We start from the raw sequence: 24,620 nt of genomic DNA, 5'->3' as shown, positions 1-24,620 counted from the left end.
CTTGAAAAGAGTGCCTCTAGTTGGTTGAATACAAAAAGCTAATTCACATGCAAGCAGACTCCTAGGCCCAGAGTGCCATCTACTGTGTTTCAGCAGTATCAGCAGAGTCATCAGGATCATTTCAGTGCTAACAAATTTATTTGCTCTCAGACCAAGATGGTATTTCTTTAATGTTTCAGAGACTGGGAGGCAGTGGATGAAGAAAGAATTTAATTTTTTCCCAGTTCATATGAATTGGATCATCATCTCATACATATACCAGTACTCCTTACAGAAAGCTGGGCACAAGTATCAGTCTTCTAAGGGCTTACGAAGTATCGAGCATCAAGCAAATATAGTATTTCCATGTTTTCACATCTATGACACATTTTTGAGATGCCTGTTTTTGTATTATACAAGCTCTTTAAAATAAAATAGGAAAAAACACCAGAGAAATAGAAATGCCAAAATAATTATTTAAACATATAATTACTAAACTAACCTATCATTGCTGTGGTGCATTTCAGAGAATGCCAACAGAGCTTGTGCTATATAGAAAAGGATGTTTGGACAAACTTTTGGTGCACACAACAGGCAGACAAAATGTGCCACTGCAACTCATACTGATGACTGCCAGAAATCCTTGCTTCACCAGTTTGACCATTGTCCCTTTCCAAAAAAAGGAAACAGCTGTAGTGGTCACCATTTCACTTCCAAAGGGGGTCAAGACATGCCAGTTCCATTTATCATTTAAGCACACAATCCTATAGTGGCAATGAAATATACATCATTGTTCTATGCCCTGTTTCTACTTCAAAGTAGTGATACTTATCTTTGTATTAAATAGATAGTAGTCAAATTTACCTACAGATCAAGAATATAAGAAGTCTTCAACTTTAGATACAAAGATAGCACAAGTATAAGATCTCTTAGCAAAAGTGTTTCTCAATATTCATGTTGGGAGATTATTTCCCTTCTTGCCAAATCAATCTATCAAAATGTGTGAAGGCTTTTTCAAACATCAGGGGAGGGACGGGCATTTGCACATCCTGTGTTCTGTTCCTGGCTATATTCAAACATGAATGTCACAATTACTGAAAGAACACAGCCTGAGAAGACCACAGTATATGTACTATGTGGCAAAAGGGGACTTCCCTTGCTTCATTTACTGGAGAATGAAGGTGGGAAAGCTGAGGCTATGAATCAACTGGCACTGCATCAATACCCTTGGTCCTTCTAAGAAGATGAAGAACAGCTCTTTGTCATGGTCAGCATGTCAATGGATCCACCTGTATTAGTCTTAACAATGTACCACAAAGGTTAGCGGGAAAGATCCTCCTAGGGGACATTCAGTTTGGTCTCAGTGGATTACTTTGAAAGATACACTTAATTGTCATGCAACCCAAATGAAGCTAAGACCATATACCTCACAGTCAGTTTTATAAGGACTATTTTCCCCATTTTACAGAATCACAGAATGCTCTGAGTTGGAAGGGACCCAGAAGGATCACGGAGTCCAGCTCTTCAGTGAGCGGCCCATACAGGGATAGAACCCACAACCTTGGTGTTATTAGCACCAGCCTCTGACCAACTGAGCCAATCTCAGTGGCTGCCCTAAGAGATTTAAGATGACTAGGATGAAATAAACAATAAAGGTAAACTTAGACTTATTTTAAGGTAGAATAAACATCCCTGAACTATACCCCTCACAGACTTACTTGATTTGTTTAGCATTTTTGTAGCGAATAAAAATTACAATAGGGTAGATATGAACACTGTGGAGCCGTTCGATGGCATGAGGAGCGATGTCAAGCAGACAATGACAATCCTAAGATCAAATGTAAATGCAAAACACTCATTCAGTTAAAGAGCACAAGCACACATGCAAATCCCCCATTTCTTTCCCTACTTAAATCATAGCAACCCAACAGAGTTTTGCCATACATATAGCATTTTGGGACTACTGAGCAATTTGTACCCAAAGGATTTATAACAAAAGATAAAAACTGCAAGAAATTGCATTCATAGTAACAAAAACATACATTGATAGGAAAGAAAAAGTATTTGAAGAATTTATGAAATGAAAACTCAGATTGAAATAGATGCATTATACTTTTTCAAAGTTCAAATATTCCCATTAATTTTCTCTTTCAGAAATCATGAGCAAACACAAGCATTAATAGGACCTTCCGTGTGGTTTGACTGAAAACTGTAAGCAATTAACACACTTCAGGTAACATCTGTCTCCAGGATTATGATGATGTTTACATTCTATATGACTGCATTAAATGGAATAGGTAAAAAAATTAAATCCTTTTTTGGAAGGGATAGAGGATAGAATTTAAGAAAATTATTTCTAACTTTACTTAGTAATACTATGAAAGAACACAAACATTTCTAGTTTCTATAAAGGTGAGTCCATTATAAATAGTTACATGCAAAAGTAAGGTAAGTTTTATTTTATTTAGCAGCCTGGGGAACAGTTCTCTGAATGTCTTAAAGGATGATGCTGCTAACATGATTTCCACCCCGCAACATAAGTATGCAAATTGTACAGAGAACTAGAGCATTAAAATTGACTCACTTTTTCTGTTATCTCTTTTATTGAAGCTACAGTTGTCACATCAAAATGCCCACTCCTCCGTTTGTAATCGATGAACAGACAATCCTTCACACCTCGCTCAATGGCTTGCTGGGAAGCTTTCATAACCTCTGTTGCATAGAAGAGATCCCCTTTCATTACTATTCCTTAGGCACTGAATAAGGCTAAGAAGACAATGTCTGCAAATTCAGATTCTTGGGGCGTTACCCATCTTTGTGTTGTCATTTTGTTAATTTATACAGATGTTACTACCATGTATTCTGAGCATGAATAAATTAGCTATATTGGCATACTTACCAAGAGGACATCTGCAAAATTTTCCAGGGGATTCTTTGACCAACATGTCTTTCACAGCATCAAGTAAAGGTCCTAGAATAAGGACAGGCCTAGGGGAGGTACAGTCCACTTTCTGGACACGCTGATAAGCCAAACTTGCAGAATCTACACACACAGAAGACATTTATTTGTAAAAGCATACATTTCCAGGCATTCCTCAAACAAGCAGAAGCATCCTTACAGGAACTATGAGAAGACCTCCTCTGCAAGGGAGAGCAAAGGGCCCTTGACAAATACAAAATATGGTCAGTCATTATTGACATTTTTCCACTTGACAGCTGAAACTAGACATTTTTCTAATTGAACCTATTGTTCAAGTAAAAAAATTGAACTCCTCACCTTCCCCAATCATCCCTAAAAGTGTACACAATACACAGTATTTGATATCCCTGGCTTGATTTGTTGAGCTCTTACAAGGAAGTAAGCATTGTAACCAACATGATTTTTCTAAAGGAGTGAAGAAAAAAAAGTGAAGATTTTGAGTGGTGCACAGGATTTATGTCTAGACTAAGCAACCTGGACCAAAATTAAATAGTTGAAAGGAAGATCAAAACCATGCATCCAAAAGAAACGCCCTCCTCAAATGAAATAGTAATGCTAATAGGTCCAGGAAGAAATTACAAAAATATTTTGAAACACACTGGCTTGTAATTTCTTATTAAAAAAATTCTCATTAGAGGTAATGATCACCATTTGTATTTAGAGCAATTAGAAAGTAACATTATTTGTTGTGCTGTGATGCACCTGATTAAAAATGAAAGGGAAGTAAAGGCAAAGCCCTCCTAACAAAGTATAAGGTATAATAAAGGTACTTGCCATCCAAGAAAGGAATCGAGTCTGTACTGATTGTATCTAGAGCCAATAAATCTTTTCCATCTTTGGAACCACTTCGCTTATGTTTATGCTTTCTTCTAAAGAATGACCTCCTTGCTGCTGCTGACAATGTCTTAGATGAACTGTTTTCATCTTTAGCCTCAGACATGCTATGCCTCCTGTAGAATTCCTGATCCATCCTAGAATAAAACAGACAAAATGGCTGGTATTTAAAGTTATATTTTTAATACTTTTGACAGTATCACAGCTGGTGATGCTGTGCCTGATGCACCCCAGGACATTGTCATTTCTAGTTTACTATTTAGCAGCATTAAAACCAACTTGATACAGCAATATATTTAATTCAACGTATATTAAAATATGCCATCCTTAAAATGACATATCTAAGAATTAGCATCTCCCAGAAAGAACAGAAGCAAGCAAGTCTTTTATACCACATCTCAGTACTCAGACTTGTAAAGACAAATACTTTTTAAAGATGAATCCTGTAATTGAGGTTACTTACATATATTTACTGGGAATCTGCCCTCTTTCCAGCTTCTGAGCATTCTCATCTAGCTGCCAAGCCATCCAACAACCAAAATTTCCCTGTGGTAGAGTGTCATCCACATATAAAATGTCATCTTTCTTAAAGCTTAAATCCTGCTCCATCTCTGCCACACGGTCATAAAGTGTTCTGGAAAGGAAGACAAACAGGCTCTGCAACTGGTCTCCATCAACTCAAGGGAAGAAAACACCTTTTCTGAAAAAAGTTAACAGATTAGTGGCATTCTCTACATCTCAAGAACATACGAGTGGAAAGTGAAGACTTGCTATACTAGACTATGTACTTGCTGTCAGGGAATAGCTGGATAAATCAGTAAATTTCAAATTTAAGAAAACATGACAGAATTTATGTTCTCTCTCTGCCATATGATGGTCAGCATATTATCTTAACAGCCTTATGCTGTCATTACCAGCCATGCTCAAATACCTGATGTAGAATCCATCTCCAGGAAGCTCTTTTATCTTATTAAACTCTTCTATTCTGTATTGAGTCTTTATTTTGATGTTTTCTCCAGGCTTCAGCATTTCAAGATAAGCTTCCTCAGCTGTTTTATTTCGCATGTCAATGGACCCGTACTGCAAAACATAAAAATAAACATTTAGATGTGAAATTATATTTTAATAAGCAACAGAAGTAGGTGAGCTTGTAAAACATGCAAAATGAATTTGTTTTTGTCCTTTGCAGGTTCTATATATAAGTCTTGTCACTTGAAACTCAAGTATAGTTTGCACCTTAAGATGTCTAGTGGGAGACAGACATTACAGTGGAAAACAAACTCAAGTGCAAACAGCAGACAGGTACTGTGAGAGCACTTCTTGAAAAAGTTTACGAAGTGTAAGCTGAAAATCAGAAAATTCACTGAAAAAAAAATAATATTTTTAGGGATAGAAAGTGGTCTGAAGGAAGTAAAACATGATTAGAAAGCAAAATCTAGATACTAGAAGTTCAATGGGAGAGTCTCAGTGCTCACTTGTAGCTGAAAAGCTCATAAAGATGTGTATTTATCACCTAAAGTCTTGACAAGTAGATAAATATTCTCATTTCAGATAGAGAAAGCAGGGTCAAAGACACAATACATGGTTTTACCTAAACGCTCTTTAGAATTTCTTGGTGGTAAGATCAATATTGTTCTCTGTTTTACAGTATCTTTCATATCCTTGCCTTCCTCCTCCATACAGCAATTGGATCCAAAGCTTCCCATTTAGATGAAGGGAGCAGGTGTTAGTAATTACAGGTTGACATATGTGAGTCCATCCAACTTCAGGGCATCTTGTGCTATCAACAGTGACAGTTCTCCAGGTTCACATCATCCAGCTACTCATGTGCTGCAGCCAAAATTCAAGTTGGCTTTCTGATCATTCTTATCTGGGTTTTGTGGCAGGAACTCAGCACTCACAGAACATTTCACACCGTGGGACAGCACCTGGCACCTTCCTCTCTACACCATCCCAGCCATTAGTTAGTACACTGCAGACATTTCTGAAGTGCTTACCTCAAGTATCATGTCACCCAAGACTAGTCCATCAGGTCCTTTTGCTGGGCTGTCATCATCTACATCTGAGACAAATATTCCATACAGGTTTCCACCACATATCTGGATGCCAAGATCAACTTGGGATTTTTTAACAACAACAATTCTAGGTTCAGGGGTCCTTTTGTTTGTTTCCACAGGGCCCCTTTTGACAGAAAGAAATAACACACGTACTAGAACTGAAAAACTTGCCATGCATAAAATCAACTTGCCATCTGAAGAATATATATTTATATAAATATTATTCAGAATAGGTCATCTACAGAGAGAGTCTTAAATGACAAACATCACCTTTCCAACTAAACCAATTTTGCCGAAAACTTTCTTCACACCTTGCAGATCTCATGTTTCAGAAACAGTCTGAAAACATGTACGTTTCTACCCTGGGGTCCACTTAACTAATCTGCTGACTTATTTCAACCAGACACAGCATTCACAGAAGTACACTTCCTTATATAACACCCTTCATATCAACCCTGACCATTTATTTTCCTTTAAGACAAAAGCTTCACTCTCTACCTTAAGGAATTCCGGGGACTTGTAGTTGGAGTGGTTTGTTTGGATGGGGGTGTCATTGTCCCTTCATCCTGCTCACTTACAGTGTCAATTACGGAATGATTGTCAGGCGTTGCAGCTCCGCTGCCTTGAGGGGTGGAATGATTACTCACAGGTTCTAAGCGAGAACTATGACAGGGGAAAAAACAGAAGAAAAGACTGGTGGGTTAATGCCAAACATTTTCCACTCAAAATTTTTAATTTGTCTCTAAGTCAATTTTAGAGTAAGGGAGATAAAACCCAAACCCTATAATTCAAATGGGCATGCCGAAAAACATACGTTCACTGTAAGTCCATAGGAAAGGCAAAGCTATGTTTTGAAGTGTGATCATGCATCAAAATAGGATGGGTAATTTCACCAGGTCATATGCCTTCTCTAATTAATATTGGAAATTTCGATTTTGGAAAAAAAAGTAAAAAATACTTGAAGTATTAAAATTTCATAATCCTAGGAAGAAGTCATCTTGTATTTTATTTTAGTATATTTAGGGATTATGCCCAAATAGAAGAGAAAATATATTTAGATGCATCAAGCATTCTTTTAACAAACATGCATTCACACATTATTTTCCAAATCAATCACACTTATCAGCACACATGTGCTCACGTTTGCAAACATATTTAAATGTATAGAAGTTAGCTACTAGCTAAATAATTGTGTGTAGAGGAGAGCTGTCTTTTTCCAGGTCTAGCCAGCCTTACCTTGACCGTGAGTGATTGCCAAGTTGATACATGTGTGGGTTATACTGAGCCAGAATAGTGATGGTGTCGCACTGCTGCCCAATGATTAGTCGAGCCTGTTGCTCTGTAGCATTTCTCAAATTTATTCCATTAAACTATGGAAAAATTGCACAAACCAGAATGTCATCTTTTCAAATGGAAACCAGCAAGCTCATTCTTTCAGTGTCCAAATTAGTGTAATGTCTAAATGCTCACTTATTCCCACTGGAGAAAACAGGAGAATGAAAAATGTTGCTATGTTGATTTCTAGGGTTTACTCCTTGGAAGGGATCATCATAATTTTCAAGTATTTTGTAACCTGACAGGGAGTTTAACAATATTTTCACTGTTAAAAGACATACACATTCTGAGCTGCAATACGATTTGATATTACTGATTAAATAAAAGTTGGTTCAGATCACCAATATGAGTAAATTCAGAATTTAAAGATAAATTCAGATCTATTTTAGGATCAGAAAAACACTGTGCAACAGAAGGTGCTTTAACATGATGTTGCACTTACAAAGAAGCTCTGTACTTTACAAAATGCTACTCCATGTGTTTATCTAACACAGTAGGCAGAAACATTATTGAGCCTACAAATGTAATTTTTTAACCAGGTATCTTAGCTAAGAATATGGCACAGTAACAACAGCATGAAACTTGGTAAAAGCCAGCTGCTTGAAAATGTACTCCCCTTACCAGGGAGAGTTTGGGATTGGGACTATTTTGTTTTAAGTATTGAAACTAACTAGCTTAAAATTTTATTATATCTATATAAGATAAGATGCAGATATACCATCAAAAGACATTATCTTTATGATAAAGCTTGAAAATGTCACATCAATCATGCTCATGGACTATTACAATAGAGTGTACCCTTTGCTACATCTCACAGTGCACAAGGTTTCACAACATAGTCTTTTTGTGGAAGGCAGTTACGGCTGCTGTCATACAAACTGATTTATTAAACCTTAGCAATAGGAAGCAAACAATTACCTCCAGTAACTGATCACCATATTCAAGGCCAGCTTGATGGGCAATGCTCCCACCTGTTACTTTAGAAACAAATATTCCACCATTTTCTCCGCTCACAATGGAAATCCCGAGTGGCTCAGAACCCTTCTGCACTTTAACATGGCGTGGCTCTTCCATGTAGGGTCTTTTAAAGAGAAATTTAAAACCGAGTTGGAAAAAATTGCACTTGAACCACCACAATACCAAAATTACATGCAATATTTATGCCTGTCTGAACTGTAATAAAAAAATAGCTTTGAACAATTACTTAAAAAGCACCACTAATTTTCAATGGTCTTGAATGCATTCCTTTAACACCATGCAATGTACAGTGGCAGAAGTAAATGTACACCAGGTACATGACTGCTCCAAAAATGATGGTAAATAGGAATTATAAAGAGAATGGTCATGAAGTTGATAGGAAAGAAGCTTCCAGATGCATAGTATATGAAAGTAATTGCACCACTGTATATAATATGTCATTGTCAAACCGTATTCCAGAAGGGTATGTTACAAATACAAATGCTGGGAGCCTTCATTGCCAGTGAAAATAAACATAATGAATAGTAAGGTGGTAAACCAAAGGACAACAAAGCACAAATATAATAGTTCATATTTGTATGCTGGGAAACACAAATTAGTAATGAAAATTAAGCAGTTGCAAACTCAAGCCATTAAGACAGCTGTTTGCATGGTAGCATTACAATTACCATGCAAATTCTCCTCAGGGCAATTATCCAAACGTAAAAAAAGCACAAAGTGCGCAATACTGCTTGAGAAGGACAACCTTAGATCAGGCCAACCTCAAACTCCTTAGTGATGAGAACCTAGGCCTAGGAGCCACAGGGATTCTCAGAAAAGACCTATTACGGAACAGATATCTGAAAGATGCAGAAGATTTGAGAAGACAAGAACACTTAGAACAAGACAAACAGTAATAAAACACTAGTAAGTATAACAAGAAAAAGGCTTATACAAAAGAATACCCTGATACATTCCCCTTTCCTACCCCCATATCTGGGATGCATCCACCTGTACAAATGAGGCTGGTCCATTCATGATGTGTGTAAACCAACAGTAGCTTTCTAAAAAGTCCTGGTTTTTACTATTATAAACTTAAAAATGTCTACACAGCAAGAGGCATCACCAGGCATTAAGAGTTGAGCTCAGTGTAAGTGAAACAACTTGGGCACCAGGTATGGTGTATTTTTTTATTTTAATACTACTATACTGCATTTGACATGCATTAATTTGAATGTTTTCTTTCCTAGCATTTCATTATGCCATATAGATGTTCTCTAAATTGTGCCAATTGCCAAAATATTTTATTGTGCTTTTCAGAGACCAGAAGAGTTAACTGGACTTCACTCACTACCACTGAAGTGAGCGAGGCTGAGAAAGGTTATTTTTGGGAAAAGTAGGATTTGGGGCTGGGGACAGAGGGAAGGGGACATTGTTTTCATAACTGTGCATATTCCCAGTCTTTGAAGGGATCTTTCTGGTAGCCTTCTGCAGCAGAGGCATAATAGTTTGCCAGCTTATTAATGCCTATGAGAGAAAAACTGTTGGCTGCTGACATGAATGCAAGTCTGGAACTCAGCTGTCTTGCATCACCATTAGAGGTAATGCCCTCAGCAATTATTACCCATGTAGCGAACTTATTACCGATGCTCACGATTTTTGCATGTAACTTAAATTAACTAAATTCTGATAATTTGCAGAAAACTGATTATTTTTTCTCTCAGAAGTGTGTAAGCACTATTATATGAAGTTTCTTCTTGTCACAAAATTTACCAAGGTCTATTTCTGCATTAAAAACTAGAACTGCATCTTTCAGAGCTTTGTTTATTGTACCTTTTTGCTTTTTCATCTACCACACCTATTTTTAATTTGTTTCAGATTGGAGTAGGAAGGAATCAAACCTATACAAATGTATCTGAGAACTCTAGTAAGAACAGAATGACAGATAACTAGGCCTGTATAGCAAAGCACTAATAAAGTAAAAAGGAAGAGTAGCATTAAAAAGGTGTTTTATTTGATAAGCAGTTTTATCAAAATCAAGTGAAGCACTTCTCCATAATATTCAAACTGCCTGCCAGAATCACTAGACATGGAGTAGAGAAAAAAAGTTCTTATTGATGAGATCTTTTAATTTTTATTTAAATTAAAATCAACAGAACAAATAGAGACATTGAATTTTTTTTAATCTATGTAATTATTAATTTTATCTGGGGAAAGGGTGTAGTAAGGGCAATTGAATTATGTGTATTTTGTGTGAAACAGAACGCTTATAAAACCCCCCAGGATTTAAACATTTCTTAGGATAGATTTAAGTAGCTACTTTCCTAAACTGATAACTGGTTTAATAGCTTTTGTTTTAAAAACCCACCACCAAACCTTAGAATTATGCTATTTTTAGAAAGTCAATTCAGACTATGGTTTATACACAAGCACACAGCAAGAGCAACAGGGCTGGAACCTGGATGTACTTCAATAATATGATCAACATTAACAAAATTGTTATTTCCCAGAGATCAGAACATGTATCTTGCGCTCAAAGACACAAAGATACAGTCTGCCAAAACCCCAGCTTGTTCAGCTGAACACTCACATCATTAGTCATGTGAAAGAGAAAAGACACTCAGAATTTGCAAGTGACAATCGGAGGAACATTTATACGAGAACAGAAGTTGAGTACACGTAGTACAAGTGTCACACTGAAGTAAGAAAGAATGTAAATTTACAAAAACCTCCTTACAGTTCCTTTCAAATAATGCTGTTCTTTGTATACAAGACATTCTATAATTGCTACAATAACTTAGTCACAAATTCTTCAAACAAGACAAAAGTTTCATGTAACATTTTATGAACAACTTTTTATTACCACCAAAAAAGTTAAAATACAGAATATCCTCAAAATGTTATCATTCACATTTTTACGGTCAGCGTTTTTACATAAATTAAGCATACGAAGGGGTCTTGAAGTCGACATAAATGTAATCTGTTTCAACACATCAGAGCTCCTTTACACTACCAGAATGACATTTAGCTGCCTTATCGGAAATTAAAGTCTGATTCAAATTTGGGTCTTGCTGTCTATGCTTTGAATTTGTGTAAGCCTTTTCATATCTTCAGTCTAGCCAGATCATGATAAAATGAAAACAGATGTCCAAGACTGATACTATAAGCAATGTATCTTTGAAATATTAATCATGAGATATAAGGTCATTAAACACAAAGCACATATTTTTAAGAAAGCTATCACATTAGATTCCAATTCTGCAAGCACCTACACATATAATGAATGCTATTACTAGCAGTGGTCCAGGTACAGCCAAAATGGATCAGTCAGAGTAGTGAAATTTCATCTGTACATGCTCTGTACTGTTTGCAGTAAAACTGCATCTGTACTGTTCTTCCAAAGTTATGTGCTCAACTTTTCATGTTATCTGGTTATACGGAAACAAGGCACAGTGGTTGGAGCACATATTCTGCAATGCTAAGGCACCTGATATTTAGCTGTCAGATGTTACTAGGTCATGTTACCAGGTTACTAGATGTAACTAGGTTAGTTATGTTTAGATTTCCAGAGTACAGAACAAGACTATCATAAATAAGCACGAGAGGTAGTTGAGCTGAAAGGGCATATTCCAATTTTGACTGCTCTTACTTGGTGTGACCATTCGTCTAACATGGAAGAAACAAAACCTTTATGAAATCACCTATTCTTAAAATCCACACAAAGATCTCTTACATACTTTCTAAAGAAAAAAGCAATCAATAATAGGACCTGAGATGCACCTCTTCATCTCCATATTTTTTATTTAAATGTTCACATTCCTTCAGACTAAAACAAATGCACAAAATTTCCTCAGACACATTGGTATTAAAAACAAAAAATGTGGGGACCTTACCTATCTTTTCTACGCTCTCCGACAGACACGGGGCTAATGGAAATCCTAGGTAATGTAGAAAGGGAGTTCTGAGACTGGCTGCTGGTGAAGGAAGACGTTTCCAAGTTAAGAGGTGACTGGGGAGGAGTTATCAAGCTGGGACTGCTACATTCTGAGTGTGACAAGGAGCCTAGGAAGAGGCAACAGTTGAGTTTTAGTGTCCTGCATCTGTCACAGCTGGCAGATCTACCCAGACACAGTGAAAGACACCACACACATCTGAGACAAGAAAGAGGACTGACTGTTCACTATCTATTAGTCATGTAAGGGGCTTAGGAAGACCAGGTAACTCATTTCTGACAGTGCAAACCTACTGTCCTTAAGGACTCTGTGTTAAACCTGTCCTCTCTAAGTGTACAAACAATTTTCAACAGGCAACAAGGTTACAGACAAGCTACACCGTGAGCATGTCTGAAAAGCATGTTAAAAAAAAAGATGGGAAAGAAGTAAAATAAAAATCTAATATGTAGGTTTGTTTTCAAATAAAATATTTATGTCCCGCCCTTCCCTTTACATAGGGGGTCTATTATGTGACACCTGAAAAAGATAAGAGAAGTCAAGCATGTATCCTACACAGAGACAGGAAAGCTCTGAAATTTCAAACAAGCTTGACATGACTTAGATTGCATCTGTACCCTGGTTGTACCCTTCCTAAGTAATCTACAGAACAAGTGCTCTGACACAGTTTGCTCCCTTTGAAAAGCTAGAGAAAATAAAACTCAAATTATTAATCACAAATGAAAGCTATTTTTCAGAACTGTGCCAGTTAGGAAAAGCACTGCACACAATACATTAAGGCTGCAGAACATCTGAGCAATGATGGCAGCAAAGAGTTGCTGATTGCAGTCAGCAAACTCCTGATTCTACAGCACTCCAACTACTGCTTGTCTTTAAACATCTTCCACTAAGCAATTTTGAGTGAAGTACTGAAATATTTTCACTGCATTTCAAAGTGGAATTTACAATCAGTGATAAAACAGTAAGCATATAATATACTTAAACAACAAAAAAAATACAAGTCAGCTCACTGTTTAAAGTTTCAAGGCATCATTCTAGAAGAAACAACTATAAAACATACAGCAATGCTTATTCTTACTTCTGTCTGCACTTTTACTCAGTGTGCCAGTACTCAAGTCAACTATCAGAAAAAAAAAAACTTTCACTAGAAAGTTCATTTTCATTTTTAATATTTCTCTGGCAAAATGAAGATTTTGTAACCTTAATAAAATTGTCCTACTTAGACTGTGGTACAACCTGATTTAACAACTGCAAGGGCTTTGTATTGGTTACGCTAAAAACAGTATGACTAAAATTACTTATTAAATAATTCACCTCTGTCAGAGCCCATCATGGACCTTGGATATCTTGGTGTTAAAGGGATCTTAATTCGTTCTGTTCTGTATTGCAAGTTATTTGAAGAACCTATTTTTAAAACAATGAAAAATTAAAAAGACCAAAGTAAAAGCAACTACGATTAACAAAAAAGTACATTTAGACTGTACTTCTTCAATGAGCATTATTAAAGTGGCCTCTAAATGATCAAGGCAAAAGCTTCGATGATTACCCTCATAAATGTGAATATCACAATTATAGCAAATTATCTTGATTACACAGTCAGTATAAACAGAAGACAATGCAGCTACACAGTATATATGCAGTGCACATTCTTGTATGAAAAATATATTTTTAGTATTTTCCTATGAAACTAAACCTTACTCCAAGCAAGAATCTAACATCTCTGTTCACTAAGAATCCATGGGACTTTGCAAGGGACATTTAAAATATTCTGATTACATTCTGCTTGGATGAATACATCATCACTGATACTGGTTGAAAATTGTTACACCCCTTTTTGCTGTGCCTATAAAGCTACCATGCTCTACTCAATCTTTGACAGAATACAGGAACATAAACACCTATAAACCCCAACTATTACATAATTTAAAATTTAAATAAATCTATGATGTTAAAATGTCACTGCTACAAAGCATGCATTTGCTTTGGTATCATTAGGCAAGGTATAACAAAATATTTACATGTCAATCAACTAAACCTAAGTATAATTTATTATCCAAGAATACAATTTACATTTGGCCATTAGTCATCCTTGACTTATTGTTCAGGGAGCTCTCTCCTTTTCTTTCTTATCACCAGCTCATTGAACCTTTGGCCCTGTGTCCCATCGCTCTAAGGATACTTTTAAAGAGTAACATGGAAAGGAGAATCCCTCACACACAGAGATCATTTCAAAGAGACTGTAAAGAACAAATTAAACACAGTAACTTTCAGGGAACACCTTTAGTCATAAACCCACAAGAAATGAAGCAAAGGAACACCAGAAGCCTTTAGGCTTTGCCAACCATGACAATCCCATAAAGTGGGTACTTAAGAAGTTTTCCATTTATATTTTTCTCCAGTATAATGAATCCCAAAGAAAATAAATCAGGAAAGCTGGTTACCAAGTCTGGCACTAGATGGCAATGAATTTGAGCCATGAGATGCTCTTGTACGTGAATTTTCAGAGTAGTCATTGGAGTGTTTATGACTTAGGTCCAAACTCAGGCGACCTTGATGCTGGGAACTACATCAAAAGAAAAGCAGAATAGGGCAACAGTTAGAACTAGGCAAAGAATCTCAGCAAACAGAAACTAGCCAACAAAAAATTTTGGTTAGCCCACGTGGTGAATAAAATGAATGCTTCTTTCGTTTCCACTTCCACACTGTCCCATCATTTCATAAATTATTAGAAGCCAGAAGAAAAATAGCCTTGAAGTACTATAAAACAGGAAAAGCTTTGTTTTGGCAGTGACAAGAAAAAATATTAGAAAATAGTTAATTAAAAAAATTAATTTCTTTGTCAGCATCAGTCAGTGGGGCAGAGGAAAACCTAATCCATCAGTTACTGAAAGATATGAAAGCAACTGGCACATCGTTTATATGCCACAATGGTTTTGAGACCACTGGATAAAAACAACATACAGCAGCACCATGTTTCACTCTGCACTCTATCAAACTACTAGAAGCAATTTTATTCTGATGGAAACAAAATTTTAGGGAGATATAAATTTTAAAACACCTGGGATGCAGATGCTGATGACATATTTGGCTGGCAACTGATGGGCAATTGCTGGTGTGAACTCTATGGCTCCATGCAGTATAGATTGGATTTCTCATGACAGCAGTCACTGCAGGACACGGTGCTAAGCTCCTTGGTACTGTCCCTGCTTCAATGATATAAGCATATTCTTATCAACATTAGCATATAAAGTCCAGATTTAAAATATACCTTAATACTTCATAATTATGTATTTTAACATTTACATGTATGATAGATAAAAATATTAGTATACATTATTAAGCACCATACGACATTTTTTTGATAATACATGCATGTTTAAAATCTTCTTTAACATTCTGTAATGAGCCAGTAATAAAGTGGATTATATTACCAAAAAATTAAGCCATTCACAGCATATGATTTTAATATGTGCTAGAAAATAAAAGATTTTCTGTTTTCAAGTACAGAAATTTTTAAACCAGGAATAGAAATTCTGAATTTAGTCATCCAAACAGCATGCAAGATTTTATTTGGCACTTGAACTGGCTGCAGCTATAATTATTCTGGTTCCTCTCTTTTGTTGCCTCAAAGAGTCCCACTTCTATAATGACTTTAAATTCTAATATTTATTTTTGAAATGTATTACTCAAGCTGCTTTTTAAAGTATATTCATCCTTCAGTACTAAACCAAAGTATCTCAAAATTTCCTCTTAAATGGGTTGGTAGCATAGAACAGAGTAGCAAAAATTTCAAGACATAGACTCATATTGTCTAAAGTAGATTTGACTTGACTCGGTTATTGCGCAGAAGTATCATGCTACGATGAAAGTTAACTACAAGGTTAGAAATAATACTTTTAATACTATTTCTACTGCAATTAAGAGAGAAAGTGAGAGAAGAGTAAAAGAAATCAAAGAAAAGCAAAAGCTTCTTGGTCTCAGCTACTCTTGAGCATGTCTTTCCAACTGATTGGGGCACCATTGCTTGAAGCTGTCCATTGTTCCAGATACACAGATTATTACCTTCATGTTCTCCAGTAAGAATAAAATCTTCCATAACTTCTAGAACTTACAGGAGTTTGGGGCTTTACAAGAAGAAAGGATAAACTCATAAAAATCAGCATCACCCAATTGGAAATTTAATATACAGCTGCTGAAAACTGAAACCTAAAACTAGACACTAAAGACTGAGCAATCTATCTGACAGCACATTTACCAAATGCTTCTTGACTATTTCAAATTAACTAGCACACAATACCCTAATTACCTCCTTAAGCACTCCATTTAGCCAGTGGCAATTCAAAACCTGCTAACATGAACTTCAATACCAAAAACTGTTCAATCAACTGAGACAAAATGCTGTTTTCTGTTCCACCTAATTTTACTGTTAAATATTCAGCTTCTTGTGAGTCTCCTCTTCAGTATCTTAATATCTCAAACACACTCGTATTTAACCTTTCACTTAGATTAAGATCACAGCCAGTTTGGGCACTCAACATCAGATACCCCAAATGTTTCCAACAGGTAGAACTTAATATGTTTCAGTTCCTCAATATCAGATTTTTTCCTTGGAAGAATTTCAGAAATGAAGCAGCTAAAGGATACCTTCATTTACTATCAAAAATACTGAAAATCTTACTTTTCCTCCTAAAGGACAGGCTACACCTTGTTCTGCACTAACATATTGAGAACTTCTCTGCATATAAACTGATGAAAAACAAATCCTTCAGAGAGAAGTTGCTCAGCTTCCTTAGCAATTCTTCTGAATGAGGATTCACTTCTTTACAGTCCAAAAGCTGAGCACACCATGTTCAGACTACAACAGACCATGGAAACAGGTTTTGTGAGTCGCATTTCTTCCATACCTAACACGACTAATCCCCAGTATTGTCCAACATGGACAAGTGCCTTGGGGCATTCCTAGAAAGCAGTGTGGAGCTCTGTCACTCACCTGCTGACACACTGCCAGGGTATAAGGCAGCAGGCACAAAGCCATCACTGTGCCTAGCAGAACGTTTCGGGGAATATGGTGCCCAGTCCTGTAGCTCTGGAGACAGATGCTCCTCACTAGCTGGAGCATATTTCTGCACCTACAAGAATACAGAAATTTGATTACAGGAAGTTGGAGATTCAAAACAGTAAAACAGCCAAACTGTGGAAGAATAAGCAACATCAAACTTTCAAGTATCAGTTCCAGAATGGGCCACCATAATGCTTCTTAGACATTTGTCATTCAAAGATGTCCTTCTAGCCGTTTTTCCTCCATCCTACTTTGTTACTATTTTTTATTTTGTATTCTTCTTAGGCCAATATTTGCAATTTAACTAATACCTTTTGCATCAATGAAACACCCAGCATATAGTTACATTTCTCCTTTAAAATAACATTTTCACAGGATATTTCAGCCACTATTGTCACAAGTGTTTGCTACAGAAAATCTCGCTAAGAAGTCAGAAAGCATTTTCCTGTAAGCCTGCATTTCCAGATACATGTGAAGTAACCTCTCTTCAACAATCAATTCAGGTTTTAGAACCTCACAACTTCAGCTCCGTAAATAACAAGTAGACACTGGTGAGTTCAGAACATATAAGAATAGCTTGGACATTGACAGTGATGCAGGAGAGCTGCAAATGCCAGGCTCAGCACACGGTGTTCACACATTTGAAATGTACAACACAAAACATGTGATTGATGCATGTAAAAAGTGAAAAATAATTATTGAAAATGTACTTACAGTTTTTATAATAACAGTATTTTAATTAAATGAAGAATTACTGAGAGCACAAAGACTCTAAAAGGCAGAGGTGCCTTCTTAGAATCAGTACTTGATCATTTACATGCCTGCACTAGTAGTAATTGTTCCACCTACTATCAGGAATTAAAGCACGTCTACATTTATCAACTTATCAAAGTACACAAAATTAACTGTGTATATACACATCTAAGCAGAATTACAACACCCAATATGGCTACAAATTTACACTGTATTTTGCCATTACAAATACTACTTCAGGAGTGAATGCACGCAGACTGGCCACTACTGTCACAAACAACCTGATGTAGTTGCAAAGTACAAGGGCAATTCCACCAGAAAAAAATTTTAAGTGACTAATGCCCACAATTTTGAGGCATGGTATCACTTGTGCCCTCCAGCCAACAACTTTAGAGTTGCAAAGCTCTGCCTATTTTCTGGGTGGACAGGGGAAAGAAAAGAAAAATAAAAAGGAATCATAGAACCAAGTTTTCATTTAATCTTAGAAACAAAAATTAACTAAGACATAAAGTATCCTTAAAAAACAAATTAAAAAAAAAAGTCATTGTAATTCTATTATGTAATTTTCTTCTTTACCTCCAATAAACACCTACTTGCTACCTGTAACACAGCTTGGGCAGCACATAAAGCAAACGCAGCATGTCCCCATATATCCTTTGATCTCTTCAACAGTGAGTGCCAAAACCACCCACTCTGTTCCAGCTAACAAATCTCCTGGTCCTAAGTCCCCACCTACATATGTCCTTGTCACAACTGGCAGCTCTTTACTCACTTATTTCTCACTATACAAATATTAGTACAATTTTAAGTAGGGTGGTGCATATGCTCATGACAATGCACTACAAATCTACTGATTACAGCTACAAAATTAAACTCTTATGCTTTTCTGTCATTTGTTGTGCTGTTTTTGGCTGGGACAGAGTTAATGCTCTTCAGAGTAGCTACTACGATTTTTTTTGATTGTGCTGGTAATACAGGTATGTTTCAATTTTTTGCTGAGCACTGCTTACACAGAGGCCTAAAGCTCTCCATAACTATTTTTCCCTAAAATGTTTGGGAATGCATAAGGAATGGAACAAGAGAAAACAAAATGGAAGCAGACCAAAAAAAAAAAGGCATAAAAACCTGCCAAGCGTTCTCTTACACCAGTATTTTTGCAGGAAACAGTTCACCTTTATAGTGTAATGGGCCTAACACCGTTTGGATTTCAGATAAAATGTACAAAATTATTTTGACACATCAAAAGACAAAAAAACAATACTATGGGTGGTACACCTTCTTCCATTAAATTGTACAGTGATCTGGACAACCAATCTGACTTAGTAAAACTTCAGAAACTATTTTCAGTTTTTCTAAAGCTGACGGTTTGTGGTTTTATTTATGCCTTTTCACGTTGTCAAAAACATACAGGAGCCCAGATGTTCCAACAAGCAGCATTAAAACCCCAGGTATGGCAGCTAAGCAGAGCTCTATCTTTCTGTTTGGTGGCCACCATTGCCTGCTAAATAATGGAACTCCACATATTGGTTTTGTACTTTGTGATACTGCCAAGCGCCAACTGAGCCTGATTTCAGAGGACCTGAATTCTGAGGATAGGCTATGCTTCTCCTGCTCAGGAACATAACTGAGCACCCAAAACCACACTGCTAGTATACTTCAAGGTTTCTAGTTTTGTGCTTCAATATACCACGCTTCTACCTGAAGTGCAGGATTAGGAATGGGCACAGGGGTCATTTTATGCCTCAGAGCAGGAGCCGATTTTGGCCGCGGTCTTTTAATCTCTGGCTCTTCAACTCTTTGAAAGCCAATGTCATCTTCACAGGATTTCCTTGAAGATAGGTGAGTGCAGTCAATTCCCTCCTCCCGATAATAATGCCCAGCATTCCTGCTGCGCCCCTTGAGAGTAGCAGGGTCCTGTTTAAGTGCCAAGGAAACTGGAGCTTGGGCAGTGGCTGGGCTGGTGGGTGGTGATCCCGTTGTTACCGTAGACTCTGATGCAGAGCTTGCCTGCTGTTTATGTTTAAATTTGATGGAGTCACTTCTCTTAGGAGGAGTTGGAGGTGTTGAAGCCACTTCAGCTTTTGATGGCTGAGGTGAATGGCCTGTCACCTGATTAGGGGAAAGGTAATCCAGTTTGGGAGGAGTTGGTGGCCTTTTGAAAGTATCAGGGTCAAAGATAGATTTCCTTTGTTTTGGCTTTTTATACACAGAGAACTTTTCTGTTTCTGTTGCTGAGATATTAACCATAACTTTTGGCCAGGTACCACCGCTATGCTTAGTTCCATGTCCTTTGTCAAACGCTGTCTCAACCATCACACAGTCAGTTCCTGTTGGTTCGTAAGGTAGCCTCCTGTTGTCCAAGTCAACAGCTCCATAGCCTTGGTCCCCATATGTCTCTGGGCTGAAGGAGCTGAGACTGTGTTCTGAATTACTATGGCAACTGTGCACTGTGTTCCTACGAGAGTCAACTCGTAATGTGTTACTAGGGAAAGGTTTGTGATCGCAAAATGAAGTGCTGCCCTGATCGCTCTGCTCCTTCTTGCCATCCATGATGTCTGGATTGAAAATGTCAGTCTGGGTTGAGCTGTTGAGTTTCAGATTTCTTTTATTTTGTGCTTGTATCTCTGATGCATGAACTCTACAGTTTGATATTTTTTCTGAATCCTTCAAATTTTCAAATATATTTTGACCGCTCCAAGATGAACTCTGAGGAAAAACCTAAAACAAAAACCACATGTGATCACTTTATTATTGTGGCTGATTTCTGTTTAGTCTGAGTCATATCCCAGCCTCCTTGATTTATCTATACCTGAATATACACTTAATAATATCTTACAATTCAAAGCACAGAATTGCTTTTATCATCAGATAAAATTAAGTTAGAAAAATTTTCGTAACATTTTCAGAGCAATTCCAAAAGGGCAACTCCACATGGTGGCAAAAGTACTCAACTGAAAGTGAAGGGACCTGCACTCTACTTCTGCCTCTGATAAGTGATGCCAATAAGAGAACTTTCATTGCCCACTTCCCCTCAAACATTTTATCTTACTTTCTTAAAACCTCAAGCTCTCTAGATCTGAAATTACAACTCAAAATCCATGTGACAGGCCCAGAATAATAAGATTCTAAACTCAAAAAGATAAACAGAATACATATTTATAGAAATAATCCGGAAAATCAAAAGGCTTGTATTTAATCTTCATGATAGCAAGAGTTCAGTTTTCTGCACAACTCCCTCCTGACAAAAAGCTAACTTTCTTTAGTCAGCAGGCAGTTTATCTTTCACGTACAAAAGTGCTGCAGCGCTGAAGCAAAACCCAAGAAGCAGCAAGCAATTGTGATAGCACTCATTTCATGTAACTAGCAAACAAATGGGAAAGAAGACAGTAAGTTAGTCTCATTTCCTACTAGATGGCACAAGAGCCTTACTTTGGAAATAACTGTTGAGGAAGCATACCACCAGAGAAATGCATCCAAATGGTTGTCTTCTTCCTATTTTGATATACTCATTTTCTTGCATATACTCTTCCTTGAAGAAATACAATAATTCTGGCTAAGTTCAAGAGAATTCGGCAAATTTAGTTTCTTCTACTCACCTTCACGAGTGACAGGGTAAGGGAATCCCTACAGTTTCGTAGCAGAGCTTCACATTCAGTAAGTGACTTGTTATCTAGTGAAATGCCATTGATCTGCAGACAAAAGAAACCACAACAGACATCTGTAAATCAGAGCTAATAGGTAGGGAGGATTTAAAGTAGATGATCTCTGAGACAGGGAAAATACTAGGCTACACATGTATATGTGACTGAAGTCTGGTTGATATTTGTGCATTTTCAAGAGCAAAGAATGGGCAACTCCTAAGTCCAATCTGCTACTCCTGCAGGGACACAGGGTGACACCACCAGTTCACTACACCTTCTGTGCAGTTGTACCAACAGCAAACACCTCCCCTTGCACAGTGCACAAACCACACCCATCCTGTAAGGCTGCAAAGGCAGCAGGGACAGACTCCCTCCCCAGAACAGATGACAGCTGTGCTATCACCATTTATAAGACAAGGAACCTCTCATCCAATGAAGGGATGCCTTTTTGGAACTGATCTTTCCTAGTCAGTATGACAGATATCACATATATATATACATACATATATTTATTAGCCAAGTGTGAAGAATAAGCTAATCCTTCAAAAAAATTCTCATATGAACTCAGGAAATAAGCTGCACATTATATTCATCACTCAGCACACAAAACATTAATTTAGAACACATATCCAGTGAATTTGCAAAAAGGACTTAATATTGCAAAAGTACAAATTAATTGGAATGTTTGTCATCTTAAAGAGTAGCATCAATAACACTTCAAAATAAATAAAAATTTAAAAAGGCAAATGGATTTTTAAGACTTACAGCAATTATTCTATCTCCCACAGTAAGGGAACCCTCTTTGGCAGCTGGGCTTCCAGGCACAACAGCAGCAACAAATACTCCATTTTCTAGACTGACCCCACTATCTGAAACAGATAAAGAAGAATTTGATTCTACAATTCAAATATATTGCTCAAATGGCATGTCTGACCTGCCTGCACAAGAAAGAAGTATGACTACAAATCTAGCTGAATCTCAATTTCTGAAAACCCTTTCAAAGAAATAACAAGACAGGGAAAACAAGGACTTTTAATATCCCAAAAATTAATACAAGCACACAAAGATGGGGTAACTGGGTTTAACAGACTTGTACACTCTCACAAACATTCCTAACAGGCAGTCAACAAGAGACAAGAATTTAAAAAAAGATTTAACTAAAACCCACCCAAGGACAAAGAGAAAAACTGTACTTAACAGCATTCTTGGTTTTCTTAAAAAACAAAAAACAAAAAAAAAACAAAAACAAAAACAAAAACCAAAAAAAAACCAAAAAATTCCTCTCTAGGAGTCCATTAACATGTAAATGTGATTTAAACAAAGGTTCAGAGAACATGTACCTTTATGTTCAGCCTTATTTGGCTGAACAAACATGTGCCATTCACATCCATCCTTCATAGTCATTACCTTTATGTCCAGAAACATTGATGTGAAGAGGTGTTATCACTCGCCCACCTAAAGACTTCCTTCTTCGAACCACCATATTAATAACACCTCCTCCATTTAGAACAGCTTTTATAACTTGCTTTTTATCCTTATTGGTAAGATCCACATCATTTATCTTCAGCAGCCAATCATTCACTCTGGTGGATATACAGAATTAGGTAGGTCAGTTATAAGCACACTTTGCTGGACACAGCACATGAATAAAGTTCCATGACAAGGCATGCAACAGAGCTGATGTCAATAAAATCATCCTTCATTATCTGGAGTTATCCATTCCTGAAAAAGCATTAAATAGCAGCTAAATGAAAACCAGGACTGCCAGTCTGCACTTCACCAGGAAAAGTATATCCTTAAATCACTAATGACTACTTCTTGTTTAAAAACAATACTTTGTACTGAGAGGAGTTACTAAAAAGCTTCTATCAATACCAAGAATAGCAGATGGTTCCAAATGATCCCTTACTCTACTCTCCTTTTCTCTTGCCCTCCCTCAACATCTTACCCTCATGTCTTTCCCAAAATTTAAATAAATATAGGTTTGAGGAGATTATAATAATGGAGTAAACAGGGCACAGTGCAACAAAAGAACATTTCAAATTCTTTTGAGTGCTGAGTCAAATGGTGTTTAATTTCTGTAATGCTTTAAGGCATCAGTCTTCTCAGTGTGATTTCCCAACCAACATTAATAACATACACATGGCAAATGGTAAAGAAAAAAGAACTTCAAGAAATGAAAATAATGATGACAATTTCCAATATGCTCAGATTATTATGATCAAAAAACCAACAGGTATCTTCTAAAGTCAGACCCTACCTTAACCGACCATCAGCAATGCTTCCTTTGTCTACTTTGGTAACGAAGATCCCGCAGTCTCCAGGGAGATACGGCTCGTTCACACCTTCTGCCACATCAAAACCAAGTGCTTTCAAGTCCATATCATCCTAGTAAATATTAATAACAAGTGATTCCACTGCACTGGCAAACAGTGTCTGTTCACAAGAGGCATTACTGCATGTTTGCGCTACGTACTTATATTTACAGGGTTCCTGCATCAGGTAAGTTTTCATTTTTTGTATGTAAATATATAAACTCCCATTTTCCATTAGTCTTCTGACATTAGAATGATCCTTCTTTCTCAGATTAAGGTTTAAATAATACAAATGGGGAACTCCACCAAAGAGGAACAGAAAAGCAGCTGGGCATGTGAAAAAGCCCATTCAGACTCATATAACCTGTTGTAAGGTACAATATCGGTTCTGCACTAAGAAAACAAGGACATGTTTCCCAAGAATAGGGGAAAAAATAAATGCCAAGGTAAGGAAACAGCATTGTGCCTTAGTGGTGAACTCAGACAGACCTCTGCTGTGGTATGACTAGAGACCAGAAGTAAACAGGAAAGACAGCTCTAACATTATGGGAGACCATTTCTATATTCAGATTTAGAGGTGATATTCCACCAAGCCTGACCCAAACTAGATCATTCTTGATGTGAAAAGTGACAAAAATCTTTAAGAGATCAGTCATTGAACAAAACAGGGAAGTTTTAACTTAGTGTTTGCTTTGGTAAATAATAAGGTCACTGTAAGGAAAAAACTGATCCAAAAAATAGGAAATTGGTATCAACTGAC

At 36.9% G+C, this 24,620-nt stretch overlaps 1 protein-coding gene across 5 annotated transcripts in view; it reads right to left on the bottom strand.

Moving 5' to 3' along the window:
- DLG5 (discs large MAGUK scaffold protein 5) overlaps positions 1 to 24,620 on the bottom strand; it is a 98,199-nt gene that overhangs the window by 4,431 nt on the left and 69,148 nt on the right. For 2 of the 5 annotated variants that reach the window (XM_068197361.1, XM_068197366.1), the window contains exons 12-32: positions 23,806 to 23,933; positions 22,953 to 23,128; positions 22,311 to 22,414; positions 21,501 to 21,593; positions 19,603 to 20,622; positions 17,083 to 17,221; positions 15,151 to 15,298; positions 14,534 to 14,655; positions 13,407 to 13,496; positions 12,036 to 12,204; positions 8,925 to 9,002; positions 8,104 to 8,266; positions 7,087 to 7,220; positions 6,349 to 6,513; positions 5,791 to 5,974; positions 4,725 to 4,873; positions 4,257 to 4,427; positions 3,734 to 3,930; positions 2,879 to 3,022; positions 2,564 to 2,691; positions 1,698 to 1,807 (exon numbers count right to left, since the gene is read on the bottom strand). In XM_068197361.1, the coding sequence (XP_068053462.1) occupies positions 1,698 to 1,807; positions 2,564 to 2,691; positions 2,879 to 3,022; positions 3,734 to 3,930; positions 4,257 to 4,427; positions 4,725 to 4,873; positions 5,791 to 5,974; positions 6,349 to 6,513; positions 7,087 to 7,220; positions 8,104 to 8,266; positions 8,925 to 9,002; positions 12,036 to 12,204; positions 13,407 to 13,496; positions 14,534 to 14,655; positions 15,151 to 15,298; positions 17,083 to 17,221; positions 19,603 to 20,622; positions 21,501 to 21,593; positions 22,311 to 22,414; positions 22,953 to 23,128; positions 23,806 to 23,933 (3,812 nt within the window). The remainder of the gene's footprint in view (positions 1 to 1,697; positions 1,808 to 2,563; positions 2,692 to 2,878; positions 3,023 to 3,733; positions 3,931 to 4,256; positions 4,428 to 4,724; positions 4,874 to 5,790; positions 5,975 to 6,348; positions 6,514 to 7,086; positions 7,221 to 8,103; positions 8,267 to 8,924; positions 9,003 to 12,035; positions 12,205 to 13,406; positions 13,497 to 14,533; positions 14,656 to 15,150; positions 15,299 to 17,082; positions 17,222 to 19,602; positions 20,623 to 21,500; positions 21,594 to 22,310; positions 22,415 to 22,952; positions 23,129 to 23,805; positions 23,934 to 24,620) is intronic. The other 3 variants (XM_068197362.1, XM_068197363.1, XM_068197365.1) reach the window with 3 other exon arrangements.

Source organism: Anomalospiza imberbis, chromosome 8 (genome assembly GCF_031753505.1).
Source record: "Anomalospiza imberbis isolate Cuckoo-Finch-1a 21T00152 chromosome 8, ASM3175350v1, whole genome shotgun sequence".
NCBI lineage: Eukaryota > Metazoa > Chordata > Aves > Passeriformes > Viduidae > Anomalospiza > Anomalospiza imberbis.
The sequence above is the reverse complement of the archived record's forward strand: the minus strand, read 5'-3'. Positions and strand labels throughout refer to the sequence as shown.